This window comes from Pezoporus occidentalis, unplaced genomic scaffold, assembly GCF_034315485.1.
Source record: "Pezoporus occidentalis ecotype Australia unplaced genomic scaffold, CSIRO_AGI_Poc_V1 ctg143, whole genome shotgun sequence".
Lineage (NCBI taxonomy): Eukaryota > Metazoa > Chordata > Aves > Psittaciformes > Psittacidae > Pezoporus > Pezoporus occidentalis.
The window spans coordinates 2,428,849-2,453,553 of NW_026913241.1; the positions used below are offsets into that span (position 1 = coordinate 2,428,849).

Sequence of the window (24,705 nt, forward strand, 5' to 3'; positions counted from 1 at the left end):
TTCATCTATAAACGGGTAGAAGTATGCACCGCCTTGTTAACTTCAAATACTCAAACCAAGCTGGATTTTAAAAGTCTAGTGTTACAGAAGTGAGCTATTTTACACATAGCCACAACATGTTTTATATCACAGTTTCAGTTTCCTCAGGAGTTACAAGAGTTCAGCAAAAGAGCAAGGCATCAAAATAAAGGTGCATCTGGGTTTTTTACCCTCCTATTTTAGAGCACAGATGTGACCAATGTCCTAATTTTTAATGAGAAAAGAAATAAATTGTTGAAGGACTTGTAAACTGTACCTTTCTTTGTTCATATTGGTGCTGCTTGCTTTCTGATAATAAGCAGAGAAAAACTAAAGATGTACCGGTGAAGAAGGAGCAGCTCTCTTCTCTGATTCTGTTTCTACTAGGAATTGGTCCCACATGAAAATGGCACAAAAGAATCTTAAAATGACCCATCTATGCTATTGCCAAAACCTTTCACAACTCCAAGCAATGATAATTAGCAACACATTACCTTGTAATGCTGTCCCTTCACTATCTACAGGCAAGCATTTAAAGGTATGCCCTCAGGGGATCTGTGATGGAGCTGGGAACTGAGCTGGCAGCTCTCAAACCCAGCAACTTTATGTCCCTTCTTTGAGAACTGGACATCAGTCTGATTGTACAGTAAAGCTTGTCATTCTAGGGAAGAACCATTCTAAGAAACTGGTTGTTCTGGTGGTATTTGGCTCTCTGTTACCAAGGTTCATGCCTTGCTTCTCTTTTCCATGGGACTGAAATTCAGAGTTTTAGGTCAATTCTTGCACATATGAACCTGATTCCTTCCTCTGCTCCAACATACCACACCTGTCATGAGTGGGTGAAGTAACGCAATAAAACGAAACCCTATATTAGATTTAGTTTTCAATTTGAAGTGAACAGAGACACAAAAAATGAACAATGCTTTATCAGTAATCTGTGCAGATGGGCTGATATATTTGAAACAAAACGATGAAGAAACCATGTTGACAAAAGCATATTATTCACTGAAAAATATACTTATTGACATTATAATGCCTCATTATATACTTTCTATTTTAGAAGAAAAATTAATTGGGTTGATAGGATGGAAATAGAGTATTTTCATTTTAGATAAGTTTCTTTTTTATAGATATAAGCCTGAAATAAATGTTTTATTTAGGATTTTTTAAAAAAGCTTCTTTACGCTGGGCAATTTCTCCCCCCTTGATGACATTCAATACTTGATGCTGCATTTTGAAGGGAATATTAAAATGGTGTTATTTTCCTTCCAGACAGCAAATCTAGATCTCACTCCGGTAAAGTTATGAAGTAGAATAGATTCAAAAAGAAAGAGAAAGTTTTCCTTACATTGCTGGACAGTAAAGAATCCTGCAGATCATGTTTGCTATGCTTGAAGCACAAACAAAGGCAAGATGTCTTGATGACTAAGCAGATGACTAAGCATGCCTGTTACAGAGGATGAGGGCACACAGTAGCCTGGTACTTTTTTTCCCAAGTATTTTCTGTTCTTCCCTGTGAACGATGTTACCTTCTCACAGCCTTTTACAGGCTTTAATTCAGGGTGAAAGATCAGGCAGGTGTCCTTCACATGAACAGAGCCTGAGACAGGTATTCTAACGAGAACACCACAGACTGTGCTCGGCCTCCTGAGAACAGCAGGCTGCATGACTTCAAGGCTTCTACTTGCCTCAGCTCTAAGGTGATCCTTCCAGCTGAGTGCAAGAACAATTCCACTATGAAATTGGACACTGCAACAAACAAAGACAGAATAAGCCCTCCCATACATGGCTCCCCCTAGCCCCATGCTAACAGATGCTCATCTGCAGGAAGACAGACACATGAAATGCAAAAAATTGACAGGCAACATCAAAGCATTATGCATTACAAGAAAGAAAAGTATAAGCATTTTTTCTTTAAATGTTAATAAGAGGAAACCAAAACCTTCAACAGGTCTGAAAAAAACAGCTGTTCACAGTCCTGGCTTATCTTCACAGGGTGAAAATTCTGTATGTGTGAGTCAGTTGCTAAGAAAGTTCTGACTAATGCAGATATACGTCTGACTTTTTAAGTTGACATTTCTGCTTTTCCGGTGGATCAGAACTGTCAGGAGATCTCCCCAGGCAGACCAGAGGATTGCAGAGAAGAGTTATTCTATAACAGCCTAAGAGTTGTGGCACAAATGCTTTGATGGAATTAGCAATGGTGGTTTAAGAAACAGCCGCAGACTCTATTCCCAACACTAGCAATTACCACTTCCATAACAGACTCAGAACAAAGGAATAGAATCAGAAGGAAACCAGCTGCAAATTTTCCTGTATGGGCAAAGAGTAAATTCCCTTCTGCTACTGTTTTCACTATGCCTCTAACATCTGGTAGTGGGGCAGGACAGACAGTTGGAGACAGGAGCATGTAAAGTGTTGCTACCAGACTTGCCAAGAGCTCAGCTGTCTTGGGTCCTTACACAGTCTTCATGCCTCTTCTGGTTTTCTCACAAGATGTGACTAGGATAAACATCTACTCTTCAAAAATTAAAAATGATCCAAAATGTCTTCTATTGAGCACATCAGAGCACACTGTGTGTCTGCAGAGTACCAAAACAGGGATTAAACAAAATTTTGCTAGGTAGGTGGAGGAACAAAGTCTTTCAAGATAGCATTTGGCATGGGTTAATCACTTCTTTCACTAAAGAAAGGAATACATACTGAGTACATCTTTCTGCCATCTGATTAAGCAATGAGCCAATACAATTGTAAATCTTCCAGAAATTCCCCATGGTTCAACTCAACAGAGGCAATTCGATACTTCTCAGACCCTATCTCTCATTTTTAGATAATCATTGCATTAATTGTGAACAAAAACTTTCTATCATGCTGTTAAAAGAAATGGAATGTGACTGCTCTGTGATTCTCCTTAGCAACCTTTGATAATTAAGAGATTGAATTATTCATATGTATTTTTAATATAATAACAATTTTTAAGTTTGCTCACCACACAATTGCTCAAACAGCAGGCAAAACCAAAACTGTTTGACTCTAGTATAAATAGTGCAACTGCTCATTTTCTACTCCTTTAGTGCCTGATACAAGTTATTCTATCTGCAACAGAGGTAAAAAGGATTTAAGAGTACTATTTTATACACATAATTATATGCTACGAATTGCTTTGCAAGTCATTGGAATTTCTTCTTCTTTTAAATAATGTAGAATTAAGAATTTAAGTCGTCTGCTTCTTTGTATTATTTACAAGTATTGTAAGTACTAGTTCTGTATATTACTTAGCCGTATTGCACATAGTTTCATACAAGTTCACTCAAGTTTGGCATATTCATTCAACATAGTTCTATTCAGACAGGTTTTTTTCTCTTGTTAGCGAGCAGCACAACCATGGTATTAAAGTAGAAATTATAGGATTTGCACTGAGACACATGATAATTTTGTTCAGGATGGGAGAAATACAGACGACACTCACTTTATTTTTAGGCTGAAAAATTGACTAAAATAATCTGAAGAATATCAGATGGGGAAGTATGTCCTGTTTGAAGAAAAATACATACACATATGCTAAGATTGAATCCTGCGATGTACATTTTATAAACCAAGCTTTTGTTCACTGGCATAAACAGAACCACGACAAGGTTATCTGTATAGGAAGAATGATCTAGTAAGATGGCACTGTATTTTTCCCTTTAAATGTTATTTTAGATAATAAGCAATTCTATTTAAGTTGGTTATGCTTCCATTTTACACACACTTGAGCTGTCAGTGTAGTTGCATGGTGTTATTCTCTTAGGCTGCTACTGGACAGCACAGCTACAGATAGAAATAAAATAATAATAGCTTGTGACAGGATACATTTAAAAGGTTTGATCAGACTGATCAATGGGGCTTTGCTTCAAAGCTAAGCTGAAATTCAAGGAAGGAAAAATAATGGTTGTTCCAACAGTTTATCCATGTCACACCAAACTGGAAGGCATTTGGGATGCAGCACCAGCCTTAATATAAGCTGCCACATACAAAGAAAATTGCTTTTTTCTTCGCAGACTCCATGATGGAAATTCACATCTGTATTTTCATTTCAAAAAAAGGTTCTTTTAGAGTCTCTACACTTAACTTACACATTGGGTTTATTTTATATTTATGAAGCTTTATTTCTCTTCCCAGTCTTCTAATTATTTTATATTCTTTAAACAGCAATCTGGAAACTTATTCATATTTGACAATATCTAGATAACAAAAATTATCAGTCAGTTACTGTACATTAGCTGTTACAGGCACGAATTTTAACTATTTTTTAACATCTACTGGCATGCCTTGAACTCTGTGTGCTACTGGTTTGTTGTTTTTTTTTTCTCCTCCATTTACACATTTACACCAAAAACCTTTTGGTTTTTGTGTTTCCTCAAGCTCTTTTTACCCAGAGTACATACCTCTGAAAATAATCTCATTCAGGTTGATTCAGTTCTTGTTTCTGTTCAATTTAAAGTTATTTTCTTCGGCTCACAGTAGAACATCACACAGTCTCTCACTGAGTTATTGAGGATTTTCACCCCATATCAGCAGCTCATCAGCAATTACTTTTCTGCACACAGATCCTTAAAGATCCAGGACATGATGATCTGTTACACTTTCTGTGCTGAAACAATCATAAAGGGAAGTTCCTTAAACAAGTTTCTACCAGAACGAGAGTGGAGAGATGAGCACTTCTAATAATGGTAGAGCCTTCATTTCCACTGCAGAAATTGAAAACGGTAATATTTTGAGGACCAGGCACTATGAAAGTGTACATTTACTGCTTTGATTTAAATCTCTGGATATATTAAAATCCTCATCTTGCCTGACCTTAATACTGTGATCCTCCTATATATTAATCATCTGGCTTTTAGACTGGCTTCATAACATCTGATGGTAAAATTTGTCTTTGATTTGTTTCCCACTGCCAATGGAAATTTAAATAAGGTATTCTAGTTTTGGTGATATAGTGGGATTTATATTCACATGATAAGGTGTGACTGTAATATACGGGAGGTATTAAAAAAATTCAGCTAGATGTAGTACACATCTTTTGCAAATTTGTTTCAGTAGATACATTATACGTATTTTTAATAATTTGCTTGTTTTGCTTTCTGGGCTTTTTAACAGCAGATTTTGGTTCTAAACAAAATCAGGTTTCTCATTTCATTCCTTTATATCACATATATATTGTGCCAGTCAACAAGGGCTTATTTTTTTAGGGTGACTATTTGAAAGAAAAATATCACACTGCTTTACTATAGCCCAGTCTTTTACCATTAAGTCTTCCTGCTTTATACAGAATGGCTAAAAGTGAGCCTTTAGTAGTATCTCCTCCATTTTAGGTTAAAGTGAATCCATGCTACCAGTGAAAAAAGACCCAAGCTGTCTTCACCCTTGCTAAGCGTGAAAATAAAAGTGAAGGAAAGCATGCTGCAGAGACATTCACACTCACTGTATGCCAGTTAGCTCTAACTCAGAGGGAATTTATCTCCTAGCCAATAAACTCTTAAGCCCTGCTAACACAACATTGTGGGGACTTGCCATCTGGGATCACAGGCAGCTCTGGGACTTCTCTACCATATTTGACTGAGCAATGTTAGAAATACAGAGTCTGGCAAGCCTCTATCTTCTCAGAGAGAAGGCAGATGGCTGAAGTCCACAGGTATAACTGTGTTATCAAACCAGCTTCTGGGGCAGGCCTGGAATCAAGTTATCTCAGGTCTAACTAATCCAGACTCCCAGATTCCCAATTCTATATCATGCTGATAGAAGAAGCTTTTCCTATTCCTTTACTATTTTCCTACATAGTAGTCATTGTCCTTCAAGTCATATCTTTGGAGTTGTTTTCCATCCAGTTGGGTAATTCTCTAAAAATATGTTGTTTAATCACCATTCTGGACTACATTTCTCCTTGACCTGCTGTGTTTTTACTCCTCCAGCATTTACTGACTGATAGTTAATCTCCATGTTAACTTCCAAAACCAGCTGGAATGGCAGTGATTGTACCCCCTGCTGTTAGGGCTAGGGCTGCTGTGATTATATTGCATTCAATTTCAGTTTCTGTTTCAAAGTCAGCTTCTGATTCATTGTTTCCATTATCACTAGCCAGTGTGGAGAAACCTTATAGAATCTGGACAGATCTGCTAGAAACATCTTAAGCACTAGCTCAGGTGCCTCTTCATGGCACTGTGCCATGCAGATATTGTCATGTTTTCAAGGGTTTCTGGTTTGTCCTTGGTAGAGTTGTGTCATCCAGATGCAAAGTCATGACTGTACTTAGGGTGTGGATTTTTTCTTATTTCTATTTGTAATATATCACATCTTTCTGTTCTGGGAATATCTGAATGTTCTGTGTCTGTCTTTCACTTTTAATTACAAATATTTTTGTGCTTTTATCCTAAAGCATTGTCTACTTATTTATAATCTAATATACCATTTCTAAACATTTGCACCTCAACTTTTTCCACTGCTGTTTTCTTTTTAGAAGCATAATTTTCACCCTGCTTGCAAATATCAGCTATTCTTTGCAAAATCAGTTCTTTCCATTCTCCAAAGTTTTCCTGGATCTAACGGTCCCTTATACAACAAAACATCCAGGTTCTGGTTTGCCTGGTAATTCTCCTATCCCTATGACTCTACTGTATTAAGTCATGCTATAACAATCAGCACTCTTGCCTGTCACCTAGTTTCTTCATAAAAATAACTTTCACTTTCCCTAAGGAATACTGTTCACTGTGCTTCTGACTAAAAACAAAATGTCTTTTTCTGCCTACCTTCATGCTCCTTATGATGCACAATGTTGAGCTCTTCTGATCCTGGATCTACTGCTTATCATTGTGAGCATATTCTCCCACTTGCCCTTCTTTGCACTCAAATTGTTGCTAGCTATCATTTGCTCTAAGAGTTGTCTGAAAGAAAACAATGGGTTCAGAATTTAATGCAATAGGTCCATTTTCTTCAGGAAAACAGGAAGTTTTGCTCATCCACACAAACCACCAGTTCAGAGAGGCCACGTGTATGAAATTTCTCTTTCCACCCTTTTTTTGGAACCTTGCCTCCCTCCCCCATCCAATTTCTAACTTCTCAGAAGATTCTTTGCCATTTGAAACAAAAATAGCCACCAGTCTGAATATCAAGAAACTCTTAACAGAGTAATCTTAGCAGTGTCATCACAACTACAGCTTCACTTCATCATATTCCAATGTATCAGCTTCATTCTCCATTTAGCTTGAGTGCTGGCAAAATTAATTTCTCCACGTATCCACACTTCAGCACAATATAATGCAAACTCCTACACTTTCCAGCCATCTCTACACTATGCTCATTTGCTCACTTAATACTGCTAAGAAATGAAAAAAATAAATGCTGTAAGTGGGAGTAGTTCTACTAATTTATTGCAATGAAATAATATTTGAATGCATTGTAATACATTTTTTAAATGTAATTTTCACAGTCATACAGACAATAACTGTCAAGATACTTTAACAGACTCCTGTTCTCTTTTACCACATTATCTTTTTTAGGATGCATGAACACAAGCATTCTGGCTTTCAAAAGTGGCAGTCTGTTTTTAAATCCTGGTTTTTAAGGATCAGGTGAGACACTTGATCTCAGAAGTTCTAAGACCACTAAGGAACTACTGTCTAAATTCATTTATGCTAATTTCCTACTTATTGCTCAGGGGCAAGGTGTACTGGGTCTGGTTGGGATTGCATTGATTTTTTCTAGACAGGAGTCTGTATGGTGCTGTATTTTTGATCTATGACCAAAACAGTGTGCGTAAGATACCGGTGCACTGGCTATAGCTGAGCAGTGCTTGCACACACAGTGTCAAGGACTTCTCTGTTTCTCACTCTGCATCCCCCTCAAGTAGACTGGAGGGGACACGCTGGGGAAATGACCCTAACTAACCAAAGGGATATTCCACACCATAAGAAGCTGTGCTCAACGGTAAACCTTATGAGCTGTTTTCCCCAAGTAGGGATTGCTCAGAGACTAGTTGGGCATCAGTCTGCTGGTGGGAGGGGTGAGTGACTGCCTTTCCATCACTTGCTTTATTGTCTATATCGTTGACTTATTAAACTTGATGAGTTTTTCTGGGGGTTTGCCCTTACAGTTCTCTCCTCTGCCCCACTGTGGAGGAGTGAATGAGCATAAGGACCAGGTAGTAAGAAACAAAACTGCAGCTGAAAGACTTAACCTAGGTTATCTATGTCTGTAAGTCATACCATGGGCCTCAAGGGAAGACAAAAAGCTGGCCAAACTGATAGTTGTGTAGCATAACTGTGAAATCAACAGATCTGACCAACATAAGCCCATTAAATTTAAATACATACCTTGGAAGAACTATTCTAAAAGATCTGCATGGAAAGGTCTCTGTGAAAACCAGATTGCTATCTCTGATAATTTCTTCTTTAAATGCTAGAAACCTCTGAAATTTTACAAGGCATTAACAAGCTATTGCTATTCAGCTCAGGGGTAAAAAAATAACAACCCTGTTCCTCTGTCTACCTTCCCCACAACTTTTCCAGCTGTAAAATCATACTTCAGTATTTGTCTGCAGAGTTTTCTTCCATTTTCCCCATTGCTTTTCATGCCATGTCACAGGCTTAACTACAGTGTATTATCTCATTGAAAGGGTCCATTATACTCTAAGCAACAGTGAATCTCTAATTTGTATGCGTACCCTAGGAGGGAGTTAAGCTTGGTCATCATCTACTGTCTGATACCACCTCTACTCAATTATGTAATAGGAAACAGAGCATGTGAAGGTGGAGACATAAGCCCATTCATCATTGCTACTCAATTTTGCATTACTTAAATACTAATGCTCTCAGTCCTCCCAACAACACAGGTTGTCTGCCTCCCTGTCTGCATAGTTCATCTAAAGCATGTATTTCCTACTTTCCATTGCAAAAGGACGTATCTTCTTTGCGTCTGTGACTTTCATTTTGTAGAAGCCTACTTCTTCTACCTGAGGTTTGTTTGTCTACATGTACACCTACATCTTAAATTCAACTGCTTACTAGAATCATTAATGATTCCTCAGGAAGGAAGTTCACTGTTTCCCCCCAGTCAGAAATACTCTCAAATTGTAGTTTGTACTTGCAAGTGCTTCTGCTTCCTTATGTAGCTTAGAATTGGCAGGTGAATCACCACAGAATAGTGCAAGCTGGATTTATACTTAAATTCAATATCCAGAGTTAGGCTTCCACAAAACAAGTCAAGGGGTAAATACAGCTAACTAACAGATGTTTATAACATCAGAAAGACAAGATTTTTATGCCTGAAACTGCCAGCGTTTTGTATGGCAATTCAGTCACCATTTAATTGTGGCAGTGCTGCAGTTAGAATCAAAAGTTCTCTGCAATAATGAATCCTCCCAAACTGACATATGTGAAACTGTTATTAAAATCCCATACCTTGTGCACTGAATTTCAGAGTCTCCCTCTTAATATCTTTATATTGAGAAAGAAAAAGGTTTGGAGTTGTTTTCATGGAGTTGATAGTACAGCTAGGTATGCCAAAAGGCACGATGTTTTGATTAGAGACATGTCCTGTCTCCAAACTTACCCGCAAGTTCAAACATGATAGTGCTATCCCAAGGGGGAGCAACTGGAGAACGTTATGGGCAGCTGCTATACTCAAAACATGTTTCCACAAGCTCACCTGGGGCATCATGCCTATCAGAGAAGCTCTCAGGAGCTTTGCGAGTACAGTGCCCTCTCATAACCCTTGCCTAGTGCACCAGTATCTCTGAAAGCTTTCAAGATGATAGGGAGTTACATAAATGCCAAGTACTCTTACATGTAAAAAAATCAAAGGTCATCTAAAGAAACATATTCTGCTGCTCAGGGATGAATAATCCTGAGCTTGGAATACACTTGGAATACACTTTCTAATTTTTCAGTAAGACATGAAAGTGCTACTACTGCATGAAAACACAAGGGATGTAGCCATCTATGATTAGCATCAGGCATATGTCTTGTCAAAATCTGACATGCTAGTTTGTGGCAAACTTGTCACGATCAATGTCAACACATGACTTCTTTTACTACTGACAGACCTGAAAACTTTTCTGTTAAGATGATGAGTGGCTATCTTACATTTGCCCTTGCCTGACCGAGAAAAACCGTTAGGTACGTATAGACCAGGTACTGTTTCTCTTCATTTTGATAGCCTGATTGCACATTTTTATATTGATGAGCTATAACACCTTTGATCGATATAACACCTTTGACATCAACAACCGTTGTTCATGCCTCCTTTATAACTCCATATCCTGCTCTACATGTATCTATATTCCCTATCTGAAGGGAGTATGAGATGACAGCTGCTATAACAAGCTAAATGAAGGTTTTTTTCAGTCTTCCCTTTATCAACCATTGCTGTGTTTCTGTGTTACATGCTTTTTGTTATACATCTGCATTCATATTTATGTCACTCTGATTATTGTCCACTCAAAACCCTTAAGAAGTGTTACCAGTGAAGATAAAATAAAATAACCAGTATTAATTTAAAATCATAGCTGTCAGTCCTACATCACTGCACTGTGCTTCTTCCAAAGGCAGCTACATAATTATAGGTACTTGGGTACATATAGGAACATGGAGGTTTCTATGGCAATTATTGAAACGTGTGTAAGGAAAAAGTCATTCTATTTGCAGCATGTGATTTACATTTGTTTCCAAAGAATGTGAACTTGCCCAGGGTGAGCTGTGAATTTTTATTTTCCAGGAAGACACGATCTTTAAGTCTGTACAGGAGGGGGAAACTGAAGAGGGGGGGTCTTGCTAAGGTTGTAAAGACTATTAAAATTTAATACAATTTACCCAAACTACACTTTACTTTACCGTTAAGTAAAGACTTCATGCTTCAAACAAAAGAGCATGAGTTAAAAACCAAACTGACAAACAATGTCCTTGAAGCTACAAGGTAGAGGAACCAGAAAAAAAGCAGCACCAGAAAGGACAAGAGAGAGACATTCACACTGAAGGAGACAGGTCATCAGTAAGACCAATGCACAAGATCAAACATTTGTATTGTCACATATTTTAACTACTGTTTGTTAAAATAATAATGAAGACAAAGTTAGTTCCAGCTTTAATTTAGAGTGTCAAAATAAAAGTCAGAGGGAAGCAAATGTTTTCTGTGGCTTAGCTCATAAAATAAAGCTATAATGTTCTTTTCTTCCCCCAGTTCCCATTACCACAGTAATTCAAACATGTTTTAGGCCTAAATTTACAACAAAACCCAAATCAACTACTTCAAGTTATGAGGACCTGGAAGCAACCTCTGAAACATGGTTTCATATTCACTAAAATTACAGCATTGCCTCTTCTGGAACAAAACTGTACTCATTTCTTATCTGTATCATTGTAAGACTGTCTAGGCCAGGTGCCAAAAATGTCTGAAGTTAAAAATAAGTCTTTGCCCCCTTCATAAATATTTAATATTAAATTGCTAGGAGGGTGGCAGTGGAGGTGTTCTTTACCAGCCACAAAATCCTCCTAACTGAGCAAAATCTGTACTGAAAAACATGTGGCCGTAGCATGTTTGTGGTTCTCCATACACGGAGAACCAGAAGAATAATTTTAACAGTGCAGCTTTGGTATTAGTGTATTTGGCTCACTGCATTTCCATGCTTCCTTGGAATATCTAGAACAGAAAAAGGAAGACTATGACTCCTAAATTAAATTTTAGTGATTGCATCACAGTTCAGTAGAAAGCAAAATGGCGCAAACATGCTTTTCATAATATGTCATCCATTCTGAATGAAATGGAGACTAATAATTAACCCCTTGTTGAAAGGCATGGGACTGGGAAGCAGACATTCCCTCCATGTGAACACGTGACTCTTTTTATCCTGGCCCCAGCAAATTTTCTATTTTGGTCAGAAAATACTTTTTGAAGGCAGAGGAACCAAATGGCTTGAGAAAGAAGTGTTAACATGAAAGGGGTCCCACCAAGTATAATCTAGAAGCTGAGGGCTTTTCAATTCATGGACATTCTGCTGTATTTTTGTCACCTGTTCTGCCATATGTTGTCAGCTGTCATCTCCCTTATCTCCTGCTGCAGCTTGGACCCTTTTTTGATACTTAACTGCCTTCCTTCATTTTACTACCCGACTTTCTCATATTTACTAAAATACAGAACAATCAATGGAAAGATTTCCTGATTTTTTTTTTTTTGTTATAGTTCCAGTCATAAAAAACAAATACTGTCATTCCTGCATCTGTCATTCTTATGAGTACATAGCTGGAAAATAACTTACTGAAGGGAAGTAAAGTTAAAGGCATACAAATTTGATTTAGTTCTGAACATGGTAGCATCAACAGTTACTCAGCTTTGATGGATATAAAGGCTACTGGTGGTGCTCCTCTTCTAAGGGTCTGTTTCCTACACAGACCTTAACCCTACACCATTGTAATACTCTACAACCCACTCAACAGCTTTCATGAATTTTCAGGGTTTGAGAAACACAGCTATTAAATAGCAATTTTCATGGTGTTAAAAGGAAAAGTAAGATCTGAAGGTTGGTTTTGGCTAACATTAAAAGACAGGTTTTAAAAGACTCTGGCTGAGGCATTGCTCTCAATAAATTAAATATAATGACTGGATCTAGTAGAAAGCTGCTTTTTATAGCCAAATTGTATACTTGGCTGGGAGAGGTGGGGAAAAAAAAAAGACGAAGGAAAAAAAAAAGCCTTTACAGTTGCACTTTCCATCATTTACTGAGGAAACCACCAAGATACCACAGACATGAGTATCTCTCTCCATTTTGACTCAGTTACATAAGCATCAAAGCCTGTAAAGGAAATCTCTGTCTTCCTTATAAGAACACATACATACACAGAAAAATTGCCAAAGAGAGCTGCAACTTTGTTTTCAGAAGTGGCAGAATGTTTCCCGTGTAGCACTGGGATGCTGCTTACTCCCCTTGGTATATTTGAGTCTGGACACATCACATAGAATGCAAAGCCCTGCCAGCATAAGAAAGACTAAATATTTCTGTCTGAAGGACCTAATTTATTCTTGACCACATCAAGACGTTTTTCTGTCTAACAGATATACAGTAATCCCTAGATAAAATGAGTCAAGTATTCCTCAAAGTTTTGGGACATGCTAACAGTTCAATAAAGAGTGTGGCCCTTTAAATTTATACACTTCAGCTCCTCACATTTCCTGTGGGGAATATAAATTGCTTCTAAGTCCTTACTATGCTGCATGCCATTCAAATTCTGTTGTTTCAATTCATTATATTAAAAAGTAATACAAACTTCAATTATTCGCTGTAAAAGTACAGATTTAGCTAAACTACACAGAAAATTCAATTCATACCAAAATGGCCACAAAGCTCAAATTAATCTATTTGCAGTCCTCCCATGTCCTTCTCAGCATCTTTTAAAATGTCACTTATTTTATAAAAGATACAGATTTGCTGCATACTGATACGCTCTAACAGACAAGTTCTCTCTGCTTTTAGTTTTGCAGACATTATTTACCCATCCCAAACCACCAATGATTACAGCTAAATTAATATGGGGGTCCATATGAATAAAGGTTACAGGACTAGATTTACAGCTCAAAAGTTTTCACCTTATAAACCTCTCATCTTCAATCCTGTGTTCAAATGGTACTTATGATTTCAAAGAAATTGCAAATCAAATGATTACACGCTACAGGAAATTAGATAAAAGAGAAAGGAACCACTTCAACACCATCAAGAGATTCAATTCAGCTATTATATTAATAGCAAAAAAGCCCCATATTTTGATTGCAGCTTCGGCAGGTATAAAATGACAGGTTTTAGACTCTACTTTTATTGAAGTGCATAGATCCACAAAGCATTTTCAGTCCTACAACATGTTTTAAAGTCTTGTCACCATCCAGCAAAGCATTTGGACAGTGGTTCTTTAATTTCAAGCAGAGGAATAACTGCACTTGTTAAAATATGTTCTAGAGTATGTAGCACCTTTCAGAATAAATTCAAGCACTAGAATTAAGAATGAAATATTGTTGAACTTCTGTAACGCTGAAATCAACACCAAAGCTTCTGCATTTTGAAGCCAAGTGATGAATTTATTCCTCATAACTTGAGTTTTAATTTCTTTATGGAATATAATGTAATTTTTATCTCAACATTCTATTATGTAAAATGGAATGCTTTTTCATATCAGATTAAGATCTTAGAAATATATCCTACTACAGTGATAATGCTGTTCTTTTTGTAAGGAATGTCTTTTTTCCCCCCTCTAATTTAACTAAAATTAAAAAATCTATGCATGTTATAATTGGAAAAATCAGGGCACTAAAAGTGAGCATTTTTATTAGCTATTAAGAACACCTACCACAGCAACTCTGCATTGCACTAACAGCAAAACTGCAGTACACCTGAAGCACATAGTGGGATTATATACATACAAATGTAACATATATATATGTATGTATAAACGCAAACACACACTAATGAAAGCAAGTCACAAGGTTTATGGACAACTTCCCTTGCCGGTCTCTTACCACCCATATATGCTCATCCAAGATATTTTGCAACAATATTTTCCAAATTAACTTGCAATAAGAATTTCAAATATAATTCTTTTCCTTTAATAATAAAATACAATTTTGTATGGAAGAGAGCCCTTCAGCAAACCACCTCAAACAGAATGATTATGTCATAATTATAGCTGAAAACATCTATTCCTAGCAAATGTTTTCACATTAAAGTATTAAAGGGAAATAAATATTTCTTTCTTAGAAAAAACGATGCAGAAGGATGAGCTCAGGAAATGATTTACCTTTCTTGTCATCGAAGTACAGTGTCTGTTGAGCTGGATTTGACCACTGGAGGGAGGTGTTATCATTTTGATCGACCCTGCAGGTCAAATTTGCTGTACCTCCTTCAACAACGGTGACGTTCTGTGTAAGTGGAAACTGCCCTTGGCTGCCTGAGGAGGGAAGGGAGGGATGGAGAACGGAAGAGGGTGAGAGAAGAAAAGAAAGATTTTAAGCTGTAAAACTGAATTTATTGATGCAACTTCCCACAGGTGACAGAGCCTGAATTCAGTGTGTGACCAATAAAAGATACTATGATAAATTGAAAAAAGTTGTATTTGCAATATATTCTCTGCAGCTAAGAAACAGATTAATGAAGAAACAGGGATTTATGCCCCCCTCTTCCCCTCCCTCCCCCCCTCCCCCCGTAAGTCATACTAATTAAATCCAAAGAAATACATTGCAATTTTATCTCCTCAGACACACCAACACATCCAGGCTATGCCTCTGCATAGGGCTCACGTGCTGCATCCCTATACAGATACCTTAGTACAGATGATACAGTTAAATGGCTGTTGAAAACATCCCTGAAAGCGTAACATAAAAATCTGCATCAGCTTTTTAAAATAGAGGTACAAGTCAGTCTTGACTCCCCGTTTCTTCTTATGTTTTTTAATAAATTCTCAGGACAATGCTTTTCCTGCCAGGTTTGGTAAGCTGTTAGAGAGCAAATGTATTGTGAACCTATGCATCCACTGTTTTGCAAATGTATGTGAAACTCAATGCATCCTCTGTTGAGGGAATATAACCTGATCTCATATGAAAATGGAAGTGATGATGTAGTAGGTCTCTTTCACATCTGTGATTCTATCCCAGAGCATTATGAATCACACTAAGTGCTTGCAGAAAAGTCACTGGGAAGTTTTCCAAATACCTCTACACAATAAAGCAGCAGTATCACCCACTTTTTTGAATCACAAGTATTTTCAATGCTGTAGTTAGACTGAAGTGCTTATGTATTGTGAGAACAGCCTTTGACAAATAGCACAAGACATTCTGACAAACAGTACTGTAACAAGGGAGCACAGTAAAAACATGGAAGTAATTTTTAACATGGATGAGGAAAGAAAAGTTTTTCAGTAATAAGAAAGACACATCATTATCTGGAGACGCAGTAATTTCTTCAAGGATACAATGCAAAAGAAAAGCAATACAATAGTCTAAATCAAATACATGCTTCCTTCTTCCCCCCCTTTTATAGAGGTTCTGTTAATACAAGAAGCACTTATGGGCAGGTATTGCTGCTAGCATAAGTATAATGCCTAGATGGACACTCATGTGGAATATGTCTGAAGTGAAAAGTCTCTACAATCCTATAGATGTGAACAAGCTCACAGACATAAGTACATCAAGGAAATTATATATAAAATATCCAGTAATTGTACCAATACAGAATCACATAAAACCTTCACACAAACATCCTATTTTAGTGGCTCTCATCCGAGTTGTTCCCCAAGCTAAGTTAAACTGAGGCATGCCTTTTATATAGAAGTCTAGTATCTCAAATACAGGTTTTCAGATGACCAGAGTAAGAAATTACTAAATAAAGATTAAAAACTGAACTTGTATTTGACCTGCTGATATTGACAAAAATAGAATTCTTGTCAGGTTTTGATAGCTGCCCATTTCCCTATGTAACATATTTTTGATGGCATTAGGCCTGGTACATAAGCTCCTACGTCAATGAAAGCATTAGCGGCTAGATAGTCTAACACTCTCCGCTCTCTTGCTTTAAAATAAATAAAGGATTCCCATAAAAATGTAAAACTGGTCTGATTTTTGTATAAATATCAACTTTCTACAGATGTCTAAATGTCAAAATTTACTATGTACTAAGATTTACTATAAAAGGGTATTTACTATCAACAGGGTAACAGAAATAGTAAACAAAAATAAAGGAATACCGAAAACACCATGGCTAATTCAAATGCTGCAAAAAATGAACACTAAAATCTTATGACATCCTCTATATCTGACACTTCATTAATCAAACCCCACTTCTTGAAAACCACACATTGAGAAATACTTGATGAGTAAAAAATCATAAACAAGGATGGAAAGAAAAAGAACAGCAAAGATATGTCATTTCCTTCCATTTCTCCTCTTTTCATTCCCATGCGTCAAAGAACCTCCAGATACTGCAGAAATTGCTTATCACTTAAATTAGAATTTTAAAAATCCAGAAAAATGCACATAGCCTGTTATTACTTCCACTAAATTACAGGCATCTTGCCAAAGAGATGACCTTCTAAAGAATGAGTTGTGGATACAAGGCAATGCGGGCTAAACCACTTTTTGCATACAAGAAGCATTAAACAGCCTAATGCCAGAGATTAGCACAGTGACATCTGTCATTTACATTACAGACTAGGAATGGAAGATAGTTTAATAAAAAACTGCTGTAATGATTTAGCACCCTATTAACCCATTTGGAAGAACTCCCCAGAATTACCCTATATTCCCTTTCTGATATTTTAGTTCTTATCATGTAGGTGTCAGCATATATGTAGTCTATCATTTGCTAATGATTGTGATGTCACAGACATGTTTAACCAGAAGAGTGGTTAATAGGTGAACTTTTCTGATGAACCATTTAAATGGAAACTGTAGATGATACGATCTGAAAGAGGTCTGAAGAACTTTCTTTTCTCTGGCCATTTTACTGCATGCTGATGTTGTGGAAGTAAGAATTAATCTAGCATATAATAGTGAAATCAAAGCATTCATTCTATCCATTACCCATACAGAAGCTGTGTGGATCTGGAGAAGATGCACACAGCTTCATAGGAAACTCAGAATGGAAAAAGGTAGAGAAAAAAAACGAACCATTTTATCTGGAAATTAGCCAAATTGCAAAGAAGGCAGCCTGTGCGGAACAGAGAAAATAGGCAAAGCAAGACCAGATATTGCACGCCTCATCATGAAGACCAAAATTATTTATAAATGATGGGATAGCTAAGACAAAGAAACATTTATGAGATTTGCTTTTCTGCTGGTATCAGCATCTAACTTGAATTATTGAAATAGGAACTTTGGGACTGGAAGGACTGGAAAAGGTTTTAAAAGCCTATATGAGATAGATGAACACTACAGAAAGCATCCACATTGTGCCGTTTAACACAGCATTACAAATATCAAGTTTTATGCCACTGAAGATTAGATCTGGTTCCTGGGGGACTCACTGTTCTGAGAGATGCTCATGTCTGTCAAACAGGTAGGTAGCATGTGCCTAGAAAGCATGCCGGCAAAGCTGCCAGGCTATGAGCATGCTGGGATGAAGAGCTCAGGCTATCGGAGATGCAGACAAGGTCTTCTCAGACACCTCTGGGTACCACCGTTGAGCTGCAGGGGCAGCAGGCCCCCACTGCAGCACAGCTACCTGTAGCTGGAATCACATCACTCCCCAAGGGATCTGCTTTGGATAAACCCCTTATGCATAGGATAACTTATAACCATTCATACTCCCAGCACTGACTGCGCTGGTTCTAATCCATTTGAATAGTCCCATTAAATCAAGAATGCTTGTTGAACTGCTTTCAATACGAAGGCAAGCCTAAAGGCCATGCCAGACAAAGGTATGTCTAAAGAAATAGTTTCATCATTTCAACAACTAGGTGTTATCACTGTGGTTCTCTAGCATGAAGAGTTCATAATATATAAGTTCCTATTTCTTAATTTTTTTTATCTCTGTGAGCAGAAATCGAACAAGACAATATCATCTAACAGAAGCATTCCGCCTTTACTTAAGAAGCCTAGTAATGGAAAACTTAGTGGCACTTTCAGTAACTTATTTGAGAGAGCAATGGTCATCACTGTTTAAACATGAAAACAGGATTTTACACCTAGTCTGAATGTCTCATTGCAGCACCTAGCATTAACTGGCTAATGTTGCATCTTTCCACTTGTTCTGAAGAGCCCTCTATGATCAAATTTTTCTTTCTTTTGTAGGCACTTAGAGACCATGATCATATCACCCATTAACCTTCTCTTTGACAACCTAAATAAATCGAGCTCTTAAGCCTTTCTGTAGAAACCATATTTTTCTAATCCTTTAATTAGTCTGTGGCTCTTCTCTGTGCCCTCTTTCATTTGCCATTTTCTTTCTGAAGTGTGTTTCCAGACATGGAGACGCCACTGTAGCAGTCACAGGAGAAGATACAAAGATGATGCCACTTCTCCATCAGCACTTCAGGTTCTTTTTTGCACACCTAAATGAATATCCTTGGCCACAGGGTCAGATGGGGACTCTTGTCTGACTGTTAACCACGATGCCTGTGTTTTTTCTCAGACACCACTCCAAAAACAAACCCATTTTATTTCTTGTCCTGTATCTATTTGACGTATGTCCCTATGTTTCACTGCACTTATCTCACTTCAAGCCTACTGACCTGTGCTCTTCCTTACTTCATATAGCCACAGTCTTCATGGCATTCACAGATATTGCTGGCAACAACTGTGCTTCCCAGGTTGTTTCTGAAAACCATCTGAATAGTACAGTACTAACCACTTTTCCATATGCAAACAAATGCACAGAAACACAACTGTTCAGTCATGGGTTCTTCTTTGTCATTACACTTTCACCCTACTTTTTGAAACATTTCTAAGTTGCTTGATGCTTGTAAGGTTGGTTTTGAGTGAGTTTTGGTTATTACTCAAAATGTCACTCTATTTCAAGTCAAAAGCCTTACAGAAGTCAAAAAGATTTTAAGTATTATGGCTCCTTTTTCCAGATATAACTGTAACTCAAGAAGTCATGAAAACATTAAATACATCACATATTTTTATTAATATATATATAAACACATTGAAAATAATTCAATTCCTAACAAAACTTTCTTTTAAAACAATACAAAAAAAATAAATTGGTCTTTATTTCAATAAAACTCCTACATGGTCAATATGAATGAGCAGAAAGGAATAAAGAACATAGCATATGACTTAATAATAATTAATTATACATTAAATTTCAACATGCAGTGAAAACCTCTAAGCCCTTCCCGCATTGCTCATAAGGGCATTACGCTCTTCCCAGATACATCACATTTTAGTGTTCATTGTGCTAGCTGAACAAACCAAGATGTTTTATTTGCCTCTCACAGGATGGCCCCTCCATCCCTGTAAAACTTGACAATCCACCTCTTCCTTGAATATGAGCAGCCAGGACACTAACACACCATTCCAGAAACCTTAGTAGTGCTTTACAGAACAGGGCTAGTAATTCCTTCTTTCAGGTTGCAGGTATGGAAAAAGACACCCAAATTTGGTATTTGTACTAAGGGCAGATACTGATACTTAATGTAGAAGATAAACCAGTAGAAAAAATATCATAAGATTTTATGATGATGATGGGACACATGGCTTGCAAAGGCCAGGGCTCCCACACGCACTGCAAAAAAGGTGTTTACTACCTGTCAGCTTTTAGAGAATACAGGAAAAGCATGAGGCTGATCAGTTCAAGCAATATTAGAACTATCCCTGTTTAGCTGAAGAAACAGGTGAGAATGTGAGCTGGGGGGTTGTGGGGAGTGGGTAAGAAGGTAAGATGGGATGGGGAAGAAAGGTGAAAGTTGTATCTTTCACATGAGTTTTAATTTGGATCAAAGTGAAATCCCTCCATCAAATGCTGCTTAGCAAAAACTAAAGGGATGCTTTAGTTTTATAAACATCTAGAAAATGCAGAATATGTAAATAATACATACTCTTCTGAACACATATTTTTAGGTTGGTTCAGTGCAATTTACTTCCTACTTTACTATTAACTGAGTTGATTGACAGGTATGATTGGATAATGAATGTGACTCAGACGATCACTGTTCTAAAGACAGGGCTACCCATCCAGCTTGTTTGCTTTCTTCACAACAAATGGCTGGCAAGAACACTTGACACAGCAGGTCAGGTCAGTCAGACACATATATATAACCATTACAGTATATATGATTATGTTCTGTTCCATGATCAAACCTTGAGGCAAGTCAAACAATTGTACTATCTGCCTGCAGTAAACTAATAGAGAAAGAATGAAAATAACCCCAACCAAACCCATCAATAACACAGAAGTACTGATGGCCTGAATTACAATTCTCTTGTATACGGAGAGGGAGCAGGAACCTTCATTGGAAAACACTAGAAGGTTATACAAAGATAAATAACCAATGAAGCTATTGCAAAAAGAAGGCAGCATCTTGATATCTCGATATCACTGTCACTATGTGGTATCACAGTCCCCCTGCTCATTTCAGGAAGCTTTGTTATCAAAATTATTTCAACTATTTTGACTAGATGGAGCTATAGTTAAGTATATTCTATCACAGGTTGTTTTCACAATGCTTTGTGGAGGACCAATACTGCTTTCCAGTAGAACTGACAAGCTCATATCTCATTAGCCACAAGCTGTTTTCAGTCAAGAAAGGAGGGCTTTTTTCACCCAGAAATGATGGCTCAACTGCTTTTACAGATTCTAAAATGGATTTTTATCTCAGTGTGTGACAAGCCTATGCATAGTAATTATCATTATTTGGTCCAGTTTGGAAACATTCATCTTGCGAGTTCATCTCATATTTATTTGTTTATCTTTGTTTTGTTTTGTTTTTTTTTTTTACTTTTTGCAATTAAAATGAAAGCTCTTTAATGAGTTCAACACTTTCTTTTGATGCTTAGGTTATATATTATAATCTATTTACTAGGCCAATTATAAAAGTGACTTAGTGACTGTAAGCACCAAGAAAGCATAATCCTCTCTTTGCTTCTGTTTCTGCAGAGGTCTGCTTTTGTAGGAAACATTTATATTATAAATTAAGAGAGTTTCACCATATCGGTACAGCAAGCTTTTCCTAGTCATGCCACTGTATAACAGAGAACCATAAAGAGAAATGGGTGTGGAAAGAGAGGAAGAACTGGACAAGAGGTGACAGTGAGTTAGCAATCTTGACACATCGGTTCCAGTGTGCCTGGTTGCTCAGCATCCCTGCGAAGTAAATTGTCAGCATAGAAACAAGGGAGATAGTAGAGCCTAAAGTCCTGCTCATTCTCACCAGAATGCCTACAGCAGAGATTTATCCTTTCCAGTCCTGCATAGAACCATGAAGCCATACCTTTGTTTCACACTTTTATAGCATGATGTCAGCCAAAACCAAAGCTGACAAAAAAATTCAAAACTGTATGAAAGGAAAAAAGAAAATAACACTTGAGCAAATTATTTTTCAAATCAGTCAGATTTTTTTTTTTATATTGAGTTCAACAGGACCAATTCTTTAAGGAAATAAAAACCTCCTACAGCATAAATATTTAGGTGAAGAGGCAAGCAACTTACTACTTCAAATAGCAACTTGCATCTGTACGAAGAATACATTAATTTTGGCCTGCTTTCTTAGCAAAAAAGACTGAAAACATTAGAAGCAAAAGCCAGTATGATAAAACATCTAAACATACTGAATCAGGTTCCTGACTTTTCTCTTAATTTATATATGAAATACTGCCAACATCTCTCTGAAGAGATGAAGTATTATTAGCTTGTCTTTATCTAATTTAAAGAAAAATGATACTATGAACTGCATTGCAGCAGGCATAAACTGAGGTCTGCATTACTGCGCAACTAGTGTTTCTTCTAAGTTTTCAATAGGAATTAATCTCCTCTATGTTTTTTCTGCACAGATAGAATGTTAATGTCCTACAAATACTGAAGGAAGAAACTACAGAATAAGTTGTTGGCCCTATTATTTTATTTTATTTCTATGATCAGTCTTAAGAGTACAATAAAATATTTGCTACATATTAAAGACAGACAGATAAGTACCTGCTGTGCTTTATTCTAAAAGATAAAGTGCCAATGTTGCCTGCATGCTAAACTGGATTCATAAGCAGTTTTAAAGAAAGAAAAATTTGCCTGAGAAGAATTTGATACACAAAGAGCCTTTGACTGGGTCAATTGGCCTTTTCTAACTTGCTGTCTTAAATGGCCACAATTTAGTCCTGTATCTAGATAAACTCTAAAGTATATGCTATCTCCAGAGAAACTGTCCTTTCAGTTGTTTGCTCACTGAAGAAACATTGCTTAAAAAAAGAAATAAAACAAACAACAAATTAAAATGGTGTGCTGTGGTAACTATTACATGCTCCAGTAGCAAAACCACTAGCAGAGAAAATCTGAGTTAATGAGAACACTGCAGAAACTTATCACAGAATGACGGAGTTTTAGGAGAGAGACAAGAAATAACTCAGAAAGAACTGTTACCCCTCAAACTGTGCCTTCAAGGTTGCTGGGATTTCTTAAATGTTTAAGCAATTACTCAAATAATGCAAAGGACAGGAGCACACCGCTACAGCTGCTGATTTCTGCCTACAGAATTTATGTTAGACAGTAGTAATAGAGAAGGAGAAAGCCTTTGTTCCTTCCTTCACTCCTTGTGTTTCAGTTGTATGCTTTTACAACAGCAGCTAACTCAAGATATAATTGATTTGGACTATATTTCAGTGAAAGAAATTGCAGATACAAATTTGAGAAAATTACGTATTTAAGTACAATTATTCCATAAAGACAAACAAGAAAAAGTGTGTGAGACACAATGGAATAAAAAGCACAGACAAACAGTACTGTTTCTTAGGAACCTCACATAAATGGCTTTTTTTTTTTACTCTTTTCAGATTATCACCATGGTATTATTTGCTTGTGAATGGAGAAGCATATCCAGTGATTTTATATTTCAATTTATTTTGGAAGAGGAAAAAGACATTCTCCTCCACAACTCTAAATTCATGATGGAAGTTACAAACCCAAAGATAATTAAAGTGAACTTCATCTTCCCACAGCCTCAGTAACAGACATGAATTTTCTGGTTCTCATAAGTGCAAATATGGTTTAGAGCTTTGTGTCACTTTTTGCTTTAAAGTGTTGGGCTCAATTCATTGTGCCTCAGCAAACTGTAAAGCCCATTTGTCTAAAAGGAGGAAGGGACCCAATTCTAACATGAAAAGTAAAGAACTGGGCACTTTCATTTCTCTGAGGATCTGAGCTTCATTGTCACATTTCCATTCCTAATCGGCAAATAGACGATAATGACATTTTCTTACTTCACATCAGTGCTCCAAGAAGAAAAAAAAAGGGAAACATCCCTCCCCCCCCAAAAAAAAAAAAAACCAACAAACAAAACAACAAACAAAAAAACACCCACAGAAGCCAGATAATAGGGCAATGGAAAAATATATATAAATCTATGGTGGAGCCAAATATACATACATATACAATCCTACCATATCTACCGCTTGCTATGAAGTTACAACATACTATGTGCTTTCCTCTCTCCCAAAGCCAAGCATTTCATCAAACTGACTGGTACTTCTTGCAATCAACACAACCCCAAAAAAGTAAGGCCTCTTATAAAAGTCAGTCTAGAACTTCAGTTAGCTTAAGTCAGTATCAGGCACTATCAACCTCACATCAGCTCTGTGTTTGGCCACTTGTGCAACTGGAAGTTGTTCCTGTTACAATTTATTCCCCTGTTCAATCTTCTCCTCTGAGCAACAAAAAAAATGAAGTTCTGGACATGTCATTTTAAAAGAAAATTCAAGAGCTGTAAAGACTAGTTAATACAATCAGTCCTTCAGACTGCTATCTTCATACTTTTATTTGGGGACCTCTAAAATTGACCACCACACTGCAACATACAATATGGAGACAGCACTGCCTGAACACTGCTTCCTGTCTTCTGATTAATCATCTACCCACCATAAATAATCACTTAAAAAGTATAAAATACTCTGCTTTGGATACTCCTCTCTTTCACTTGGGAAAATCTCCATAGAATAAGAGCCAGGCAAAAAAGAATAACCAGAAATTTCAAGCAA

General features: G+C 37.0%; 1 protein-coding gene across 3 annotated transcripts in view; it reads right to left on the minus strand.

Annotated features, from left to right (window-relative positions):
* CADM2 (cell adhesion molecule 2) overlaps nucleotides 1-24,705 on the minus strand; it is a 635,987-nt gene that overhangs the window by 170,226 nt on the left and 441,056 nt on the right. For all 3 annotated transcript variants that reach the window (XM_062610057.1, XM_062610056.1, XM_062610058.1), the window contains one exon: nucleotides 14,829-14,978. In XM_062610057.1, coding sequence (XP_062466041.1) covers nucleotides 14,829-14,978 — 150 coding nt within the window. The remainder of the gene's footprint in view (nucleotides 1-14,828; nucleotides 14,979-24,705) is intronic.